The sequence below is a fragment of the Ovis aries genome, chromosome 12, assembly GCF_016772045.2.
Source record: "Ovis aries strain OAR_USU_Benz2616 breed Rambouillet chromosome 12, ARS-UI_Ramb_v3.0, whole genome shotgun sequence".
Classification (NCBI taxonomy): Eukaryota; Metazoa; Chordata; class Mammalia; order Artiodactyla; family Bovidae; genus Ovis; species Ovis aries.
The window spans coordinates 43,500,533-43,518,523 of record NC_056065.1 but is presented as its reverse complement, the minus strand read 5'-3'; the positions used below and the strand labels follow the sequence as shown (position 1 = coordinate 43,518,523).

Genomic DNA, 17,991 nt, shown 5'->3' with positions numbered 1-17,991 from the left:
AACATCAGCCAGAGAAGGTGTTTTCACAGTAGTCAAAAAGAACAGCAGGTGTCACCTCTTCCCTGTTGAAATCTCCAAAGACTCGCCAAAGTGCCTGGCCAGAGAAGCTTTGACTATTCACTGAGCCCAGCAAGCAGCGAAGCCAGCGCCTGACCTCCCAGTCCAGGTAAACCTTGTCTGTCACCTTCTCCTGTCTTCTTCCTGCAGTTTTGGATCAGGCAGAGATCCTAGCTAGCAACTGCAGGGCTGCCCAAGTGGGAAAACAGGATCTGGGGGTGGGAAGATGCTGTACCTTGGAAGGACTGACGCTGAACCTGAAGCTCCAATACTTTGGACACCTGGTGTGAAGAGCTGACTCATTGGAAAAGACCCTGATGCTGGGAAAGAGTGAAGGCAGGAGGAGAAGGGGATGACAGAGGATGAGATGGTTGGATGGTATCACCAGATCGATGGACATAAGTTTGAGCAAGCTCCAGGAGATGGTGAAGGACAGGGAAGCCTGGCATGCTGCAGTCCATGGGGTCAAAAAGAGTCAGACATGACTTAGCAACTGAACAGGACATTTAAAATCCTGGCTGGAGAGAGAGGCTGGGCAAGTCAGATTTCCATTTCAGATTTCATCCAAAGGTGGAGGAAACATTCCAGCAGATTTGAATTGACAGAAGGGCAAGATGAAGTTTTGTCTTTTGCATCCAATGAGCCCCACTTGTTCAATGCAACTTTTGCTACATGCAAAAGCTTTAAAAATATCCCAGGGTTAATCTCCTAGTTGCCAGGAAGCACAATAAGCAGTGCATTAATTAGGGCTCCATTTAACACTTCCTGTCTCACCTCTAAATACTTGTTTATGTGGCATTGGCTCTTCTAACAGCTGCCTCATTTGTGCTGTATTTGTAATTCAGATTTTCTTTAAGTACCTGGGAGCCATGCTCTAACATTTCCCAACTTTCTGGAACTTAATACAGAAAAACTCATTTGGGGTCTCATCCATCTGGCACTTAACTCTAGAGGAATTAGGTGGATGTTATTAGTGTGTTACCCAATTGTATGGGGGCTTCCCACGTGGCTCAGTGGTAAAGAATCCTCCTGTCAACGCAGGAGAGGCAGGTTCAATGGATCTCTGGGTCAGGAAGATCCCCTAGAGGAGGAAATGGCAACCTATTCCACTACTCTTGCCTGAAAAATTCCAAGGACAGAGGAGCCTGACTGGCTACAGTCCATGGGGTCGCAAAGAGTTGGACTGGACTGAGGGACTGGGCACACACACACCCCAATGCATGGGCTCTGAGAACAAAGTATTTCAGATACCTTGGCATATGTTTGAGTTTCATTTGCCTTTTATCTGGTAATAGGGACTCACATACTCAACATTCTCCCAAATTGGACTAGCGGTCAAAATGAAATGTCTGGTTTTAGCTAACACATAATTAACCTTTACAATAAGATTGCAGCCGGACAGTTGAGGAGGCGTTGAAAGGGATGCAGAAGTAAGAGAGAAGATCTGTGCCCTTGGAGAGGTTTTTGCTGTGTGAACATCGGCTACAGTCCCAGCTCTGACAAGTGTCAGCCTTGGGGATAAACTTCTGTGTATCCAGCACTCTCCATACAAGATCAAAAAGGATGACCTGGACTTCTCTGGTGCACTTTCACTTTCATGCATTGGAGAAGGAAATGGCAACCCACTCCAGTGTTCTTGCCTGGAGAATCCCAGGGACGGGGGAGCCTGGTGGGCTGCCGTCTATGGGGTCACACAGAGTCGGACACGACTGAAGTGACTTAGCAGCAGCAGCAGAGTGAAGAATCCACCTGCCAATGCTGGGGACACAGGTTCCATCCTTGGTCTAGAAGGATCCGTGTGCCTCAGAGTAGCTGAGCCTGAGTGCCAAAACCACTGAAGCTTGCAAAAAGAGAGGCCACTGCAATGAGAAGCCCAGGCACTGGAACAAAGAGTAGCCCCCACTCGCAACTAGAAAAATCCCATGCACAGCAACAAAGACCCAACGCCACCAAAAATAAATTTAAAAAAGGATGACCAGCTTGTCCTAATCCTAGGACACAGAGGAGCCAGGCAGGCAGGGTATCATGGCCTAACCAATACCACGCAAGTTAGACCCTTCTCAGATCTTCATCCACAGGAGGCTGCCCAATGTGATCTTTTTTTGTGTGTGTGTGATTTTTAAAGTTGTGAAAAGTATACACAGCATAGGACTTCACAGGTGGCACTAGTGGTAAAGAACCAGCCTGCCAATGCAAGAGACATAAGAGATGCAGGTTCATTCCTTGGGTGGAGAAGATCCCCTGGAGGAGGGCATGGCAACCCACTCCAGTATACTGGCTTGGAGAATCCCATGGACAGAGGAGCCTGGCAGATTGGGTCCCACAAGAGTCAGAAAGGACTGAGCGACTTTCACTTTCACTCAGTGGATGTGAAGTGGTGGCTTATTGTGGTTTGACTTGAATTTCTCTAGTGACTAATGATGTTGAGCATCTTTTTATGTGCTTTTTGGTCATTTGTATATCTCCTTTAGAAAAATGTCTATTTAAATCCTTTGCCCATTTTTCAACTGGGTTGTTTGGCTTTACTGTTGTTGAGTTGTGAGAGTTCTTTATATATTCTAAATACTATAAATATTTTCTCCTATTGTGTGGATTATCTTTTCACTCACTAGCATCTTTTGATGCACAATCAGGTGGAACTTTTTACGTACATTAAAAAAATGTTTGATCAGACAAAGATCTGCCAGCTGGCAGCTATGTTGCTGTGGTTGTTTAGTCACTAAGTTGTATCTGACTCTTTGTGACCTCATGGACTGTAGCCCACCAGGCATCTATGTAATATTAATTAATTCATTTATTTAACTAACAAGTATGTATTAAGGAGGACTTCCTCAGTGGCTCAGCAGTAATGAATCTGCCTGCAGTGCAGGAGCCAAAGGAAATTCGGGTCCAGAAGATTCCCTGGAGGAGGGGATAGCAACCCATACCAGTATTCCTGCCTGGAGAAACCCATGGACAGAACAGCCTGGAGGGCTACAGTCCATAAGGTTGCAAAGAGTCAGACCATGACTGAAGTGACTTCACATGTAAGCATGTAATAAAGAGATCCTTGTTCTGGGGTTTATATTTACAAGATATAGTAGCCACTGGGCAGCTCCTCATCAAAGTATTTATAGCCTAGTTGACAAGACACTTCCCAGAGGCTGGAAAACAATGGATGTTTGCAGGTGACATATGATCATTTCAAACGTGTGAATTCCACTCGGATGTGATGGGAGTGCTCCTGCAGCCAGGGAGGGTGGTCAGGGAAAGCCACACGACTTCACATCACTTGCCTGGAAGCACACAATCACATTTCTCACCAGCAATCAATATTTCCATGCTCACGGTGGGTGATGGGTGACATCTAAACTAGCAAGAACTTGGGAACATTAACCTTAGGTGTTACAGCATCGCCAGCTTAGTCCCTAGCCAGGTCATGATGATTATATTCTGGGGCTAGAGCTTCTTTGTAGCTTTGCAATAGATATAAATACACCACCAGTCCCTCCTTTCATGGAGGCTACACCATCAAAATTGCAGAAACATGTTTTATTGAGTGCCTATTTTTATGTCATTTTGTTGTTGTTTAGTTGCTAAGTTGTGTCCAATTCTTTGCCACCCCATGGACGTAGCCCTCCAGGCTCCTCTGACCATGGGATTTCCTACGCAAGAACACTGGAATGGGTTGCCATTTCCTTCTCTAGGGGATCTTCCCAACCCAGGGACTGAACCCAAGTCTCCTGCATTGGAGGCGGATTCTTTACCACTGAGTCATCAAGGAAGCCTGTTTTTATGTCACAAGCGCTCTCCTTCCTTTTTTTGGTTAGATCATTAAAAAAATTATTTATTTTTAATTGAAGGATGATTACAATATAGTGTTGATTTCTGCCACAGCACAGCATGAATCAGCCATAGGTATACATATGTCCCCCCCATCTTGAACCGCCTGCCCACCTCCCACCCCATCCTACCCCTCTAGGTTGTCACAGAGCCCTGGTTCAGTTCCTTGAGTCATGCAGTAAATTCCCACTGGTTATCTATTTTATATTTGTTAGTGTATATGTTTCCATGCATGCTCTCTTTTCTTAGTCTTAATTTTAAAATAATAATAAAAGTTATTTATGGTTATATGCCACTGAATTTAACAGAATGTTAAATAGATCTTACAAAAGAAATGTAGATCTTACAAAACAAAAAAGTTAAAAGGCTGTTATTTATACAATCAAAAGAGCGTATATTTTTAAAAGCCTTCATCTTAAATTTTTATGAAGAGATTTTCTAAGGCAGATAAGTATACCTTGCCTTAAAACGCAGATAAGTATACCTTGCCTTGAGTGACAAAAATGTTGCTGAAAAACAACATATAATTCAGATACAGTATTCCCCTCATGTACTATATCTGAGTCATATGTTGTTTTTCAGTAACATTTGTTACTTAAGGCAAGGCATATTCTTCAGGGAGCCGAATGCCACTGATTTGAAACTGTCCCTACTTGTAGCCTGGCTCCCCTATGAGAGTTTAAGCTTCTTGAAGGTAGCCGTGTCTCCTGAGCCTTCAGAGACTTTTTTGAGAGTGGGGGACCCAACTGCCTAAGCCAAGGGGTCCCAACTCCCAGGCCATGAACTGGGCCGCACAGCAGGAGGAGGTGAGCCCAGCCAAGCTTCATCTGTCTTTACAGCCACTCCCATTGCTTACGTTGCCGCCTGAGCTCCGCCTCCGGTCAGATCAGTGGTGGCATTAGAGTCTCACAGGAGCTTGAACCCTACTGCGTGTGAATCATCCTGAAACCATCCCCTCTCCCAGCTCCCAGTCCGTGGGTAAATTGTCCCTGGTTCTAAAAAGGTTGGGGACCAGTGGCTTTAATCCAAACAGCCAGACAACATCCTTGATTCTTCCTCCTTCATCACCTACATCTAAAAACATCAGCAAATCCCATCAATTTCCTCTCCTCTCCAGAGCCTCTCTCCACAGAATACAGGTGTCCCTTGTGTGTCAACCATGTGTTTCTGATCCCTTGATGTCTGGGGCCTTGCTGACTGTGGAGGGACCGCCCCTCCCAAAGCTGGCCAGTTCCTAGATACAGTGACAGATTCTGGAGTGTGCCTTTCATATTCGAACAAATTGATCCAATCCCTAAGCCACAACCTCCTTCTCTATCAGGCTCTCACACCCTGGGCCACTATCAACCTGCCCCCATTACCCTGGACCAAAGACAGACAAGTAGGGGGCAGCCCCTATGCCCCAGAGCCTACTGATACTCTTCAAACTGGCCAATCCTAAGCCTGCTGACCCTGTCTCACCCATGCCTTCCCATGGAAACCACTATTGAGGCTCTTGTACACATTTTCCCTCACTCCCTCTGTCCCCTGGCTGACCCTGGTGCATCCTCATGACCCTGCATGGGTGGCAGGGCATGCCCACTCTTCTTAGGTACTGCAACCGACTACCTTCTCAGCAGCAGTCCTCTTTTGATCTGTTTGCCTTGCCGTATCTGAACAGTAATTGCATCTACATTTTAATCCATCCTGGATTTGTGGCCCTAGGCTGTCTGGACTCTATAGTAACCCCCACCTACTCAATATGCTTCTCCTCCAGGCCTGCAGCCGTGAACCCGGGGACTTTCCAAAATGAAAACTGATTTTGTCAGTTCTCTTATTTAAAATTCCCCAGGGGCCTCCACTGAACATTAGAATAAAATCCACGTTCCTTCCCATGGCCTAGAAGGCCTCATGTGTCCCAGCTTCTACAACCTGTTCTCAGGCCTCCCGCTGCTTGGTGCTCCAGCCACACTGGCCTCCTTTCAGACACGCCAAGCTATTTCCTGCCCCAGGGCCTTTGTACGTGCTGTTCTCTCTGCCTGGAACACTCTTCTCCGTTTTGTGCAACTGGCCCTTTTCCCTCTAGTCTCAGTCCAATGTCACCCCTGGAGAGGCCTTTCTTGACCATACAGTCAGACATCCTATTCCATTATTCTGTTTTATTTTCTTCATCACAATTGTGATTCTGTAATTATTCTTTTGGGCTTCCCAGGTGGAGCTAGTGGTGAAGAGCCTGCCTGCTGATGCAGGAGATGTAAGGGATGCAGGTTCAATCCCTGGGTCGGGAAGATCTCCTGGAGACGGGTATGGTAATTCACTCCAGTATTCTTGCTTGGAGAATCCCATGGACAGAGAAGCCTGGCGGACTACAGTCCATGGAGTCGCACAGAGTCGGACATAACTGAGAGACTAAGCTCAACACAGCACAATTATTCTTTTGGGCTTCCTAGGCAGCGCTAGTGGTAGAGAGCCTGCCTGCCAACGCAGGAGACACAAGAGACACAGGTTCTATCCCAGGGTTGGGAAGATCCTTTGGAGAAGTGTATGGCAACCCACGCCAGTATTCTTGCCTGGAGAATCCCATGGACAGAGGAGACTGGCAGGCTACAGTCCCAGGGGTCACACAGAGTCAGACATGACTGAAGCGACTGAGAATGCACACAATTATTCTTTTACTGGTTGATCTTCTGTCTCCCCACAACACACCCCGACTTGGAGTAGAATATAAGCTCCTTGAGAACAGGAGCCTTGTTCACGGCTACGTTCCCAGAGCCTAGACAGCCTGGCATGTTGTATTGGATGCATGAATGACCAAGGGGTACCTTACCTGTGTGTCCAGGACTGGAGAGGGGAGTGGAAGGGGCTGAGGAGTGAGCGGTTGTCCCCTGATATGACCCTGCCGCCACTTGGGAGCTGCTGTTTCATCAGAGGCTCCCAGCTCCTGGCTCCAGACCAGGCCACTGCAGAGTCAGGGCTGGGAAAGGCAGACAGCATCTGCTTCCTGGAGAAGCCATCCGGAAGCTGGCCTCTGTCTCGTGAGGTTCTGCTGACCATCACATTTCCCCGGCAAGGGTGCCTTGTCCTTCCGCAGACCCCAGGTTCATCTGTCGCCCGCTCCAGAGGCTTGGCTGTCCCCAGGCTGCGGCTCCACTTGGCCCAAAGGATCTCATGCGGCTTTTGCTGCTGCAGAGATGTCTGGGGTGGCTGCCAACACTTTTATCTTTTCATTTCATCTGCCAGCCAAGAGCTTTTTCCTGCTTTTGCCTCTTGAAGCTTAAGGCAAGGAATGCTGACCTTGAGTACAGGTGCTTCTCGATTCATTACTCAAGGTTCCCTGCCCTGGTTCACATTCAAGCCAGCTGCTTCCCAATCTTCTCTTTTCCTTTCCCTTGGCCTCCCTGTTCCCTAGCAGCCTTGAAACAAGCTTTGGGATTTTTTCCCCCTGAGGTCTGTGTTTAGGCAGTAAGAGCCCTGCTAGTATGGCCCCTTGAGTTCCCGGGTGGCCTAATGTTTAGGACTTGGTGCTGTTACTGCATGGCCTGGTTGGGTAACTGGGATCCTGCAAGCTGTGCCACGTGGCATGACTAAAGTAGACAAACAAAAAGACTCAGCTTAGTTTGCGTCCTTCACTCAAGGGTACCAAGGCACCTCTTTAGACTCTGGCCACGTGGCCACTGGGAGAAAATATTGCCAGAGTCACAGCTAAGTGCAGAGTGAAGGGGACTCCAACCCCTGAACATGGGGCTCTGATTCCCCACCTTCACCACATTCATCTGACAAACATGTTTTGAGGATCTGCTGCTTGCCAGGCATTGGTCCGCTGGAGTCTTGCTTACTGGACTGGGGAGGGACTTGGATCATGTCCATATTGTAGAGCGATCCAAGAAGATGTGTTTGGAACCCATCATGTGACAGTTCAGCAAAGCATTCTGGGACAGCTGGATAGCCACATGCCAAGGGATAAAATTGGACCTCCTTCCTCTCACATCATCTACAAAAACTGACCAAAAATGAATCAAAAGCCTAAACGTACAAGCTAAAACAAACTTTTAGAAGAACATGCAAGCATACATTTTCATGGTATTGGACTAGGCAAAGCCTTCTTAGATATGATTCCAGAAGCACAAGCAACAAACCAAAAAAAATAGATAAGCTGGACATCAGAATAAAAAAAATTCTTATGCTACAGAAGACATCATCAGGAAAGTGAAAATATAACCCAAAGAATGGGAGAAAATTTTTGCAAATCTGGTATGGGGCCTGTGTTGAGCATATATAAAGAATTCTAACAACTCAATGGTAAAAAAAAAAAAAAAAAACCCACTTGAAAATGGGTGAAGAATATGACTAGATAGTTCTCTAATAAGAAACGGCCAATAAGCACACGAAAAAATGCTCAATGTCATGTGAAAGTGAAAGTCGCTCAGTTGTGTCTGACTCTTTGCAGACCCCATGGACTGTAGAGTCCATGGAATTCTCTAGGCCAGGATACTGGAGTCTGTTCTCTTCTCCAGGGGATCTTCCCAACCCAGGGATCGAACCCAGGTTGCCCACATTCCAGGCAGATTCTTCACCAGCTGAGCCACCAGGGAAGCCCCAAAGGCCACATATTATATGAGTCCATTTATATGAAATATACAGGGTAGGAGAATCCACAGGTACAGAAAGTAGATTTGTGGTTCCCTAGGGTTGAGAGAACTGAGGGGAAGTAGGGAGTCAGTGCCAACAGGTACATCGTTTCTTGTTGGGGTGATTAAAATGTTCTTAATTGATGTGGTGATGGGTGCACAACTCTGTGGCTATATTAAAAAACAATGAATTGTACACTTTAAATGGATGAACTGTGTAGAATGCAAATTATATCACAGTAAAACTGTTACCAAAAAAATCATGTGATGAAAACCCTGGAAAATCAAGAGGGTTTGAGAATCTGTGAATTCATAATTTGTGGTAGGCAGAATTGTGACTCTCTAAAGCTGTCCAGGCCCCAATGTGTGGAGTCTGTGAGTATGTCACCTTATATGGCGAAAAAGACTTTGCAGGTATGATTAAAGGTATGGACTCTGAGTTGAGGTAGATGATCCTGGTTTACACAAATGGGCCATCTAATCATATGAATCCTTAAAAGCAGAAGTCCAATCCCAGATCCATCAGAGAAATGAACCTGACGGGAAGGATGAGAGATGCTAAGCACTTGACCTGCCATTGCTGGCTTTGAAGACTAAGGAAAGGGGTCACAAGCTAGGGAATGTGCTAGTCTTTAGAAGCTAGGAATGGTCCTCAGCTGACAGTCGCCAAGGCAACAGGAATCTCAGTCCTAAAACCACAAGGATCTGATTTCTGCACCCAAATGAACAAGGAAAGGGCTCCTCATAAAAGGAGCACAGCACTGCAACTCTTTGGTTTTAGCCCAGTGAGATCCACATCAGATTCCTGGCCTACCAGGACCGTAAGATAATATATTTGTTTTGTTTAAGCCACTAAATGGTAGTCAATTGTTATGGCCGCAATAGAAAACCAACATGTAGCTGTTACTTTATGTAGACTTTAATAAGCCAATATTTAAAACAAGGAGTGCTAGTCTTTCTCATGGCTGGGCAGGAAAAGGTATACTCGTGGCTGAAAATCCACACACCTGTTCTTTCCTTCCTACCCCATGCAAAGACTGAAGGAATAGAGCTCACTTAGTGACTGCTGACCCAAAATAGCTTGCCTGGAAAATCCCATGGACGGAGGAGCCTGGTAGGCTGCAGTCCGTGGGGTCCTCGAAGAGTTGGACGTGACTGAGCGACTTCACTTTCACTTTTCACTTTCATGCATTGGAGAAGGAAATGGCAACCCACTCCAGTGTTCTTGCCTGGAGAATCCTGGGGAAGGGGGAGCCTGGTGGACTGCCGACTCTGGGTCGCACAGAGTCGGACACGACTGAAGCGACTTAGCAGCAGCAGCAGCCCCAATATAGAAACTGTAACATGATTTTATTTCTAACTCCTCTGCCCTCTCTGGTGAATCATTCATCTCTCCAGGTCTCACTTTCCACATCTGGGAAGCAGGCCGAATTAACCCTGACTTGCCTACCCCACAGTTAAGAAAGAAAGAAAGAAAGAAAAAAAAAAAAAAGCTCAGCTTCAAACAGAACTCCAGGGAGATCCTTGGCAGACACAGTTTGGGTCACAGGACACGCTCCCCTCCATGGGGTATCATTCCTTTATTCTGGCTTCCTTCAGAGCATTTTGGGCACACCTGGTCCCTCAGGATGTGGAGTACCTTGTCATGTGGCCTTGCAGCTGCTGTTAGCACAGAAGTGAGAAAAGCTTCAGGTATCTAAAGGTGCTGAAGCTCATCACAAAGTCCCGTGGACAAAGTTTGAGATTTTTGGTTTGGGGGGAGCAATATTCTCACAGCTTGCTGTTGTTCAGTCGCTAAGTCATGTCTGATTCTTTGTGACCCCACAGACTGCACCATGCCAGGCTTCCCTGTCCTTCACTACCATGTCCTTTGGACATGAGAACTCATGTCCATTGTGTTGGTGATCCCATCCAAACATCTCATCCTCTGTCATCCCCTTCTCCTCCTGCCCTCAATCTTTCCCAGCATCAGGGTCTTTTCCAGTGAGTTGGCTTTTTGTATCAGGTGGCCAAAGTATTCAACATCAGATTCAGAATCAGTCCTTCCAATGAATATGTAGGGTTGATTTCCTGGTTTGATCTCCTTGCTGTCCAAGGGATTCTCAAGAGTCTTCTCCAGCACTACAGTTTGAAAGCATCATGGGACCAAATTGTTTTCATGATGGAAAGAAAGTAAAGCAATGGTTCAGATCAGACTAGGAGGAACAGAGTCAGGAGGAGACTGAGATAGGACTCCAAGACAGGGAGGAGGGCAGAGAAATGAAAACATCTCAACTATGTGTGGGTGTGGAAGTACTTCTCTCATTAGGGAGAAGTGCTGTGATGCTCTAGACTCACCTCACGTTACTCCCCTGATCCACCCCACTGATTCCTATGTGGACACAAGCATTTTCTTAATAAGCTGCTTATAGGTGACTTGGCTTTGGGATGTCTTCATTCATTTAAAGATTTTTAATTTTATTTAATGAATTTATTTATTATTGGCTGTGCTGGGTCTTCGCTGCTGTGTGCAGGCTTTCTCTAGTTGCAGTGAGCAGAGCCTACTCCCTAGTTGCAGAGCTCAGGCTTTCCATTGTGGTGCCTTCTCTTGTTGCAGAGCTCGGGTTCTAGGTTGCCTGGGCTCAGTTGCCCCATTGCATGTGGGATCTTAGTTTCTCGATCAGGGATCAAACCCATGTCCCCTGCATTGACAGTTGGATTCTCAACCACTGGACCACCAGGGAAGCCCATGGAGTGTTTTTAAAGATGTTCTAGAGGTAACTGAAGATCACTCCCATGATGTCTGTACAGGGATCTGGGAAACGTCCCCTCCGTTCATCTCTGCCTCTGGGCACCTGCCTTCTTCTATCTGTACCTCCTTTGGCTTGGGTTTACATGGTATGTGAGTGCACAGTGCACCTGGAGCCATGAATGTGGGGAGAGCTCTTGACTGAGTCCTGGCATTGTCCAATATGGTTTGGCTGGCCCCTTCCCTAGACCCTCCTACCCACTTCCAGCTGTGGAGGCAGTCTGGCAGGGACCTGGCTCCTTAACTTTCCCCACAGTTCCAAACCCAGCATGGCCAAGTCTTTGCTGACATCCAGCAGCTCCCTGCAGGCCCCCAGATGGCCCCTGGCCCTGGTGACAGTGGAGCCCAGCCCCCCTTGGCTCCCCAGCCTTCCTGGAACCCTCTTGCCTAATATCCTGTGTGTTAATCATGCCTGTTGGCCCTTCTTAGTCCTGCTGGCCACTGCCAAGTTCCTTCTGCTAGTTCCTGACATTCCTACCTCTAGTGGAACCTTCATGAAGTAAAAAGTTACTAAAAGTTTTTTCTTTCTGATCAGAATGCCCCTTCTTGGGTGGTCCCACACTCCCCAGCATAGGTGACCAAGTATTCTCCTGTGTCTGGGGTGGGAGAAAGGTGGGTCTGAAGAAGGGAAAGAGCTAAGAGGCTCAGGAATGGGCACAGGGTGGGGGAGCTATGTCTGGGAGGTGGTCCTGGTGGTCGTGCGTTAATTCAAGGTCACCCAGGGTCAGCTGGGAAGCAGGAAGAAGCAGCTGCTTTTCTGATGGCCATGGCCCCACTGGGGGCACTGGCAGCAGTGTAGAGCTGGGAGAAAAGTGACCACCGAGGTGAGGGTGAGGGTAGGCACCATGCGATCATGGCGAAGAATGGGGCAAAGGACTGGCATACCATCCACTGAGTGCTGAGAGGCAGCTCACTGGTCATCTCCTTTATCATCACCCCATCATCCTACAGATAAGGTCTTCTTCCCATCCACTGTCTTGCTAATAAAGCCCCAGAGATGCAAGCTACCACTTGCTGAGCACTTATCACAGGGAGATGGCTCAGTGGTAAAGAATACGCCTGAAATGCAGAAGCCGCAGAAGACACAGGTTCGATTCCTGGGTCGAGAAGATCCCCTGGAGGAGGGCAGGGCAACCCAGTCCAGGGTTGCCAGTCCACTCTTGCCTGGAGAATCCCATGGACAGAGGCGCCTAGTGGGCTACAGTTCATAGGATTGCAAAGAGTTGGACACGACTGAAATGACTTCAAGGCTGTATATTGTCACCCTGCTTATTTAACTTCTATGCAGAGTACATTATGAGAAACCCTGGGCTGGAAGAAGCACAAGCTGGAATCAAGATTGCCGGGAGAAATATCAATAACCTCAGATATGCAGATGACACCACTCTTATGGCAGAAAGTGAAGAGGAACTCAAAAGCCTCTTGATGAAAGAGAAAGAGGAGAGTGAAAAAGTTGGCTTAAAGCTCAACATTCCGAAAATGAAGATCATGGCATCCGGTCCCGTCACTTCATGGGGAATAGATGGGGAAACAGTGGAAACAGTGTCAGACTTTATTTCTTTGGGCTCCAAAATCACTGCAGATGGTGACTGCAGCCATGAAATTAAAAGACGCTTACTCCTTGGAAGGAAAGTTATGACCAACCTAGATAGCATATTCAAAAGCAGAGACATTACTTTGCCAACAAAGGTCCATCTAGTCAAGGCTATGGTTTTTCCAGTGGTCATGTATGGATGTGAGAGTTGGACTGTGAAGAAAGCTGAGTGCTGAAGAATTGATGCTTTTGAACTGTGGTGTTGGAGAAGACTCTTGAGAGTCCCTTGCTTGGACTGCAAGGAGATCCAACCAGTCCATTCTAAAGGAGATCAGTCCTGGGTGTTCTTTGGAAGGAATGATACTAAAGCTGAAACTCCAATACTTTGGCCACCTCATGCGAAGAGTTGACTCATTGGAAAAGATTCTGATGCTGGGAGGGATTGGGGGCAGGAGAAGGGGACGACAGAGGATGAGATGGCTGGATGGTATCACCGACTCGATGCACATGAGTTTGAGCGAACTCCGGGAGCTGGTGATGGACAGGGAGGCCTGGCGTGCTGCAATTTATGGGGTCGCAGAGTCGGCCATGACTGAGCGACCGAACTGAAGTGACTTAGCACGCAGCACGCAGTGTCTTCAAGGTCACACGAGCGTAGACAGACTTTTGAAGCTGTCTGGTGGAGACACGGCCATAGCCTGTTCTCTCTCCCCTAAATCACTTCTTCTAGAGATTAAAAATTGGGGGCACCACGCCGCTCCTTCTACAGATGGAGAAATGCGAGCCCTAGGGAGGTCAAGTGATCAGTTCCAGGTCCCACGGCTTGTGCCAGAATCTGACGAGGAGCCAGCAACTCGGCTCCACGACACAACGACTTCCCTCGGCCCTCCCGTGTCCAAGAAGGCGGCCCGGCCCCTAAGACGCACAAGAGATTCCAGAGACGCAGAAAAAGGCCCGCTCACTTCGCTCTTAAGACCAACCCATCCACGCGAACCAGGGAAACATTTGAGAGGGGCCCGCCCGCCAACCCCTAACAACCCGAGCTAGGGGGCGTGGTCTCGCCTGCGCCTCCGCCTCCGCCTCCGCCGCCAGCCCCGGCTCAGCCCCACTGCGCGCGCCCCTCGCCCGGTCCTGCTGCGCGCGCGCGGGCGCGCGTCCTAGGCCCGGGGGCCCCGCTGCACGCGCCCCTGGCCCGGCCCTACTGCGCGCGCGCGTCCCAGGGCCGGGGCCTCACTGCGCGCGCGCCGAGGCCGCAGGGGTTTGAGGCCCAGGCCCAGAGGGGTCAGCCGCGCTTCCGGACACTGACGCGTCTCGGGTTGGGCCGGGACCGGGCGGTCCGGCCGGACTCGGCCTCGCCCCCCCTCCCCCGCTCGCCGCCCCCGGCGTCGCTGGCGAAACCCGAGCGCGCGTTAGGCGCGGGGCCGCGTGACGCGCACCTGTCGGGGGTGGCCGGGCTGACGGAAGAGAATGCGCCGGGCCCCGACCTGGCCTGAGCCCGGCCAGCAGCACCGCGCGGCACGCGCCGCCCCCGACGTTTCCCGGAGAAGCTGCCGGCTCTGACGGGCGTGATGAAGTAAGCTGCCTCCCCCGCTTTCTCTCCGGCTTCTTGAGCCGCAGGAGGAGTCTTTTACAGCCGGATTGGGGCTGCGCGCTTGTGCCCCTGCGAACCTGCCGGTCCCGGAGGCCAGCCCTGCGTCGCTGTAAAATCCTCGGGCGTTTGATTGGGAAGAGTCACCCCAGCTACCACCCACCCGCCCCAATTTCCTTCCCCGCGTTCCTTCCGCAAAATAAATTATTCACTTCCTGCTTCGCAGATGCCTTGGCGCGGCAGTGCTGCGTGGTGGCCGGTTGGCTGGAGGCAGCCAAGCCCCGTCGAGGCTGGTCCGCACGGGCCAGCGGCGTCTCCTTTTCCTGGACTTTCTGGAATTCAGTTCAGTGAGAGGAGAAACCAGAGGCTCCCATCAACCCACTCCCACTTCCCTTGGGAATCTGCTTAAGCTTTGGCACTAGAGCTCAGGTTTCCATCAGCGTTTCAAATCCATCCATCCAATGAATGGTTTTCCAGAAGCAGACCTGTCTGGGTCTCTGAAAATCAGCTCACTCAAACTTGAGTGTTTAAACGGAAGTGAGAACTTCTGGAGAAGTCATAACCTGAAATTCCTTGCCCACCCACCCCACTGTCCCCCAGGAAGGCCTGTGGCTCCTGAAAGGTAGTCAAAGCAGGAAACCTTCAAAGACTGGGTGTATTTTAAACTATGTTGTACACTAACTGAGGCTTCCCAGGTGGCTCAGTGGTGAAGAATCCGCCTGCCAATGCAGGAGACACAGGTTTGATCCCTGGGTAGGGAAGGTCCCCTGAAGGTGGAAATGGCAACCCACTCCAGTATTCTTGCCTAGGAAGTCCCATGGGCAGAGGAACCTAGTGGGCTACTGTCCATGGGGTCACAAAACAGTCAGATACATTAGTTAGTACGTACTCTATAGTGATGGATAGAGTGTTTGAGTTTAGGGGGCTAATCTTCTGGCAAGTTTTAGGAGCACCTGAGAGGAAAATGCTCAGTGTTTGGCATGAACAGAGCTCACTTTAGGCAATGTTTTTTTTTTTAATGTAACCCTTTCTTTGAGGTATAGCTGCTCAGCGGATAAACACTCCAGGCATGCATTCAAGTTACTTTATTCGAAGACTAATAAAATTTACTATTGTAGGATGGTTTTAGGCCCTTTAAAGAGGAAACCGTCAAATCTGTGGGCAAAGGGAAACCAAGAGGCACCTTTGGTCATCTGTGGCCAATCCACTTCTCATTTTCTTAAAAAATATTTGACTGCATCAAGTCTTAGTTGAAGCATGCTAGATCTTTAGTCATGGCATGTGGGATCTAGTTCCCTGACCAGAGATGGAACTGTGGCCTTCTGCATTGGAGTATGGAGTCTTAGCCACTGGGCCACCAGGAAAGTCCCTGCCGACTTCTCATTTTATTGATGGAATTTGAACAAGGCAAAATGTCATTGCTTGTTGCCAGATTTCACCATGGATTCTGCCAGTCCCTAACCCACAGGCAGAGCAGGAAGTCTGGTTTTGCTTTCTGTTGCCCTGAACTGGGAGCTGGGTGGCTCTTTGTCTAGGAGACCTCTTACCATCTTTACCTCCCAAAGTATTTTCACAGCCATGATCTGGGCTTTTTTGTTTTGTTTTTTCTTTTGGCCAGACATTAAAATGAGGTGAATGCTCCCCATCTTACAGCTGGAGAAAAGGCCCTGAGTAGTTAAGTGAAAGTCCCAGGGCTGCAGAGTTAGAGATTTACTCTAGTGCTGTATTCTTTGGCCTGGATTATAAACCCCTTATGGGCTGGGGTGGAGACTTTTTTAACCATCTCAGGTTTATGCTGCTGTTGCTGTTTAGTTGCTAAGTCATGTCCAACTTATTGTGATCCCGTGGACTGTAGTCCACCAGGCTCCTCTGTCCATGGGATTTCCTAGGCAAGAATACTGGAGTGGGTTGCCATTTCCTTCTCCAGTGGATCTTCCTGACCCAGGGATTGAACCCTCGTCTCCTGCATTGTCAGGCAGATTCTTTACTGCTGAGCCACCTGGGAAGCCCTCTAAGCTTTATAGCCCTTTGATTTTTCATCAGTATGACTGGAAGGTCATGAAGTTGTCAGTGAGCTGTTCCTTGACATTTTTTCCTGCTGTGCGAAGTCAGTTGGTTTCCCAGCAGTTCCAAGAGACAAGCAAGAAATGCCACTTTATTCATGATGCTCTTGGTTTAATAATGACAGTGGCTAACAGTTTTTGGACATTTACTATATGCCAAGCATTGTGCCAGGTGCTTTGTTTGGATTGTCTCCTTTTGTGCTTCTTATCGACTTGTTTTCCCACTCTGTGGTTGAGGTTGGTTAGTTAGTTGTGTCCGACTCTGCAACCCCATGGGCTACAGCACACCATGCTTCCTTGTCCATCACCAACTCCTGGAGCTTGCTCAAACTCATGTCCATCGAGTTGGTGATACCATCCAGCTGTCTCATCATCTGTCGTCCCCTTCTCCTCCTGCCTTCAATCTTTCCCAGCATCAGGGCCTTTTCCAGTGAGTCAGTTCTTCACATCAGGTGGCCAGAGTATTGGAGCTTCAGCGTCAGCATCAGTCCTTCCAATGAATATTCAAGACTGATTTCCTTTAGGATTGACTGGTTTGATCTCCTTGCAGCCCAAGGGACTCTCAAGAGTCTTCTGCAACACCACAGTTCAAAAGCATCAGTTCTTTGGCGCTCAGCTTTCTTTATGGTCCAACTCTCATATGCATACATGACTACTGGAAAAACCATAGCTTTGACTAGATGGACCTTTGTTGGCAAAGTAATGTCTCTGCTTTTTAATCCGATGTCTAGGTTGGTCATAGCTTTTCTTCCAAGGAACAAGCATCTTTTAATATCATGGCTGCAGTGATTTTGGAGCCCAAGAAAACAGAGTCTGTCACTGTTTTCCACTGTTTCCTCATCCGTTTGCAATGAAGTGATGGGACCGGATGCCATGATCTTAGTTTTTTGAATGTTGAGTTTTAAGCCAGCTTCTTCACTCTCCTCTTTCACTTTCATCAAGAGGCTCTTCAGTTCCTCTTCACTTCTTGCCATAACCTTGGTGTCATCTGCATATATGAGGTTACTGATATTTCTCCCAGCAATCTTGATTCTAGCTTGTGCTTCATCCAGCCTGGCATTTCGCATGATGTACTCTGTGTATAAGTTAAATAAGCATTGTGACAATATACAGCCTTGATGTACCCCCTTCCCAATTTGGAACTCGTCCATTGTTCCATGTCCAGTTCTAACTGTTGCTTCTTGACCTGCATACAGATTTCTCAGGAGGCAGGTAAGGTGGTCTGGTATTCCTATCTTTTGACGAAGTTTCCACTGTTGTGTTCCACACACTTAACGGCTTTGGTGTAGTCATTAAAGCAGAAGTAGATGTTTTTCTGGAACTCTCTTTTTTGATGAACCAGCAGATGTTGGCAATTTGATCTCTGGTTCCTCTGCCTTTTCTAAATCCAGTTTGAACATCTGGAAGTTCTTGGTTCATGTACTGTTCAAGCCTGGCTTGGAGAATTTTGAGCATTACTTTGCCAGCATGTGAGATGAGTGCAATTGTGCGGTAGCTTGAACATTCTTTGGCATTACCTTTCTTTGGGATTG

At 48.2% G+C, this 17,991-nt stretch overlaps 1 protein-coding gene across 1 annotated transcript in view; it reads left to right on the top strand.

Moving 5' to 3' along the window:
* Window positions 1-13,909: 13,909 nt before the first annotated feature.
* H6PD (hexose-6-phosphate dehydrogenase/glucose 1-dehydrogenase) overlaps window positions 13,910-17,991 on the top strand; it is a 40,684-nt gene continuing 36,602 nt past the window's right edge. Inside the window, exon 1 of the mRNA XM_027975665.3 lies at window positions 13,910-14,381. Within this exon, the coding sequence (XP_027831466.2) occupies window positions 14,377-14,381 (5 nt within the window). The 5' untranslated portion in view covers window positions 13,910-14,376. The remainder of the gene's footprint in view (window positions 14,382-17,991) is intronic.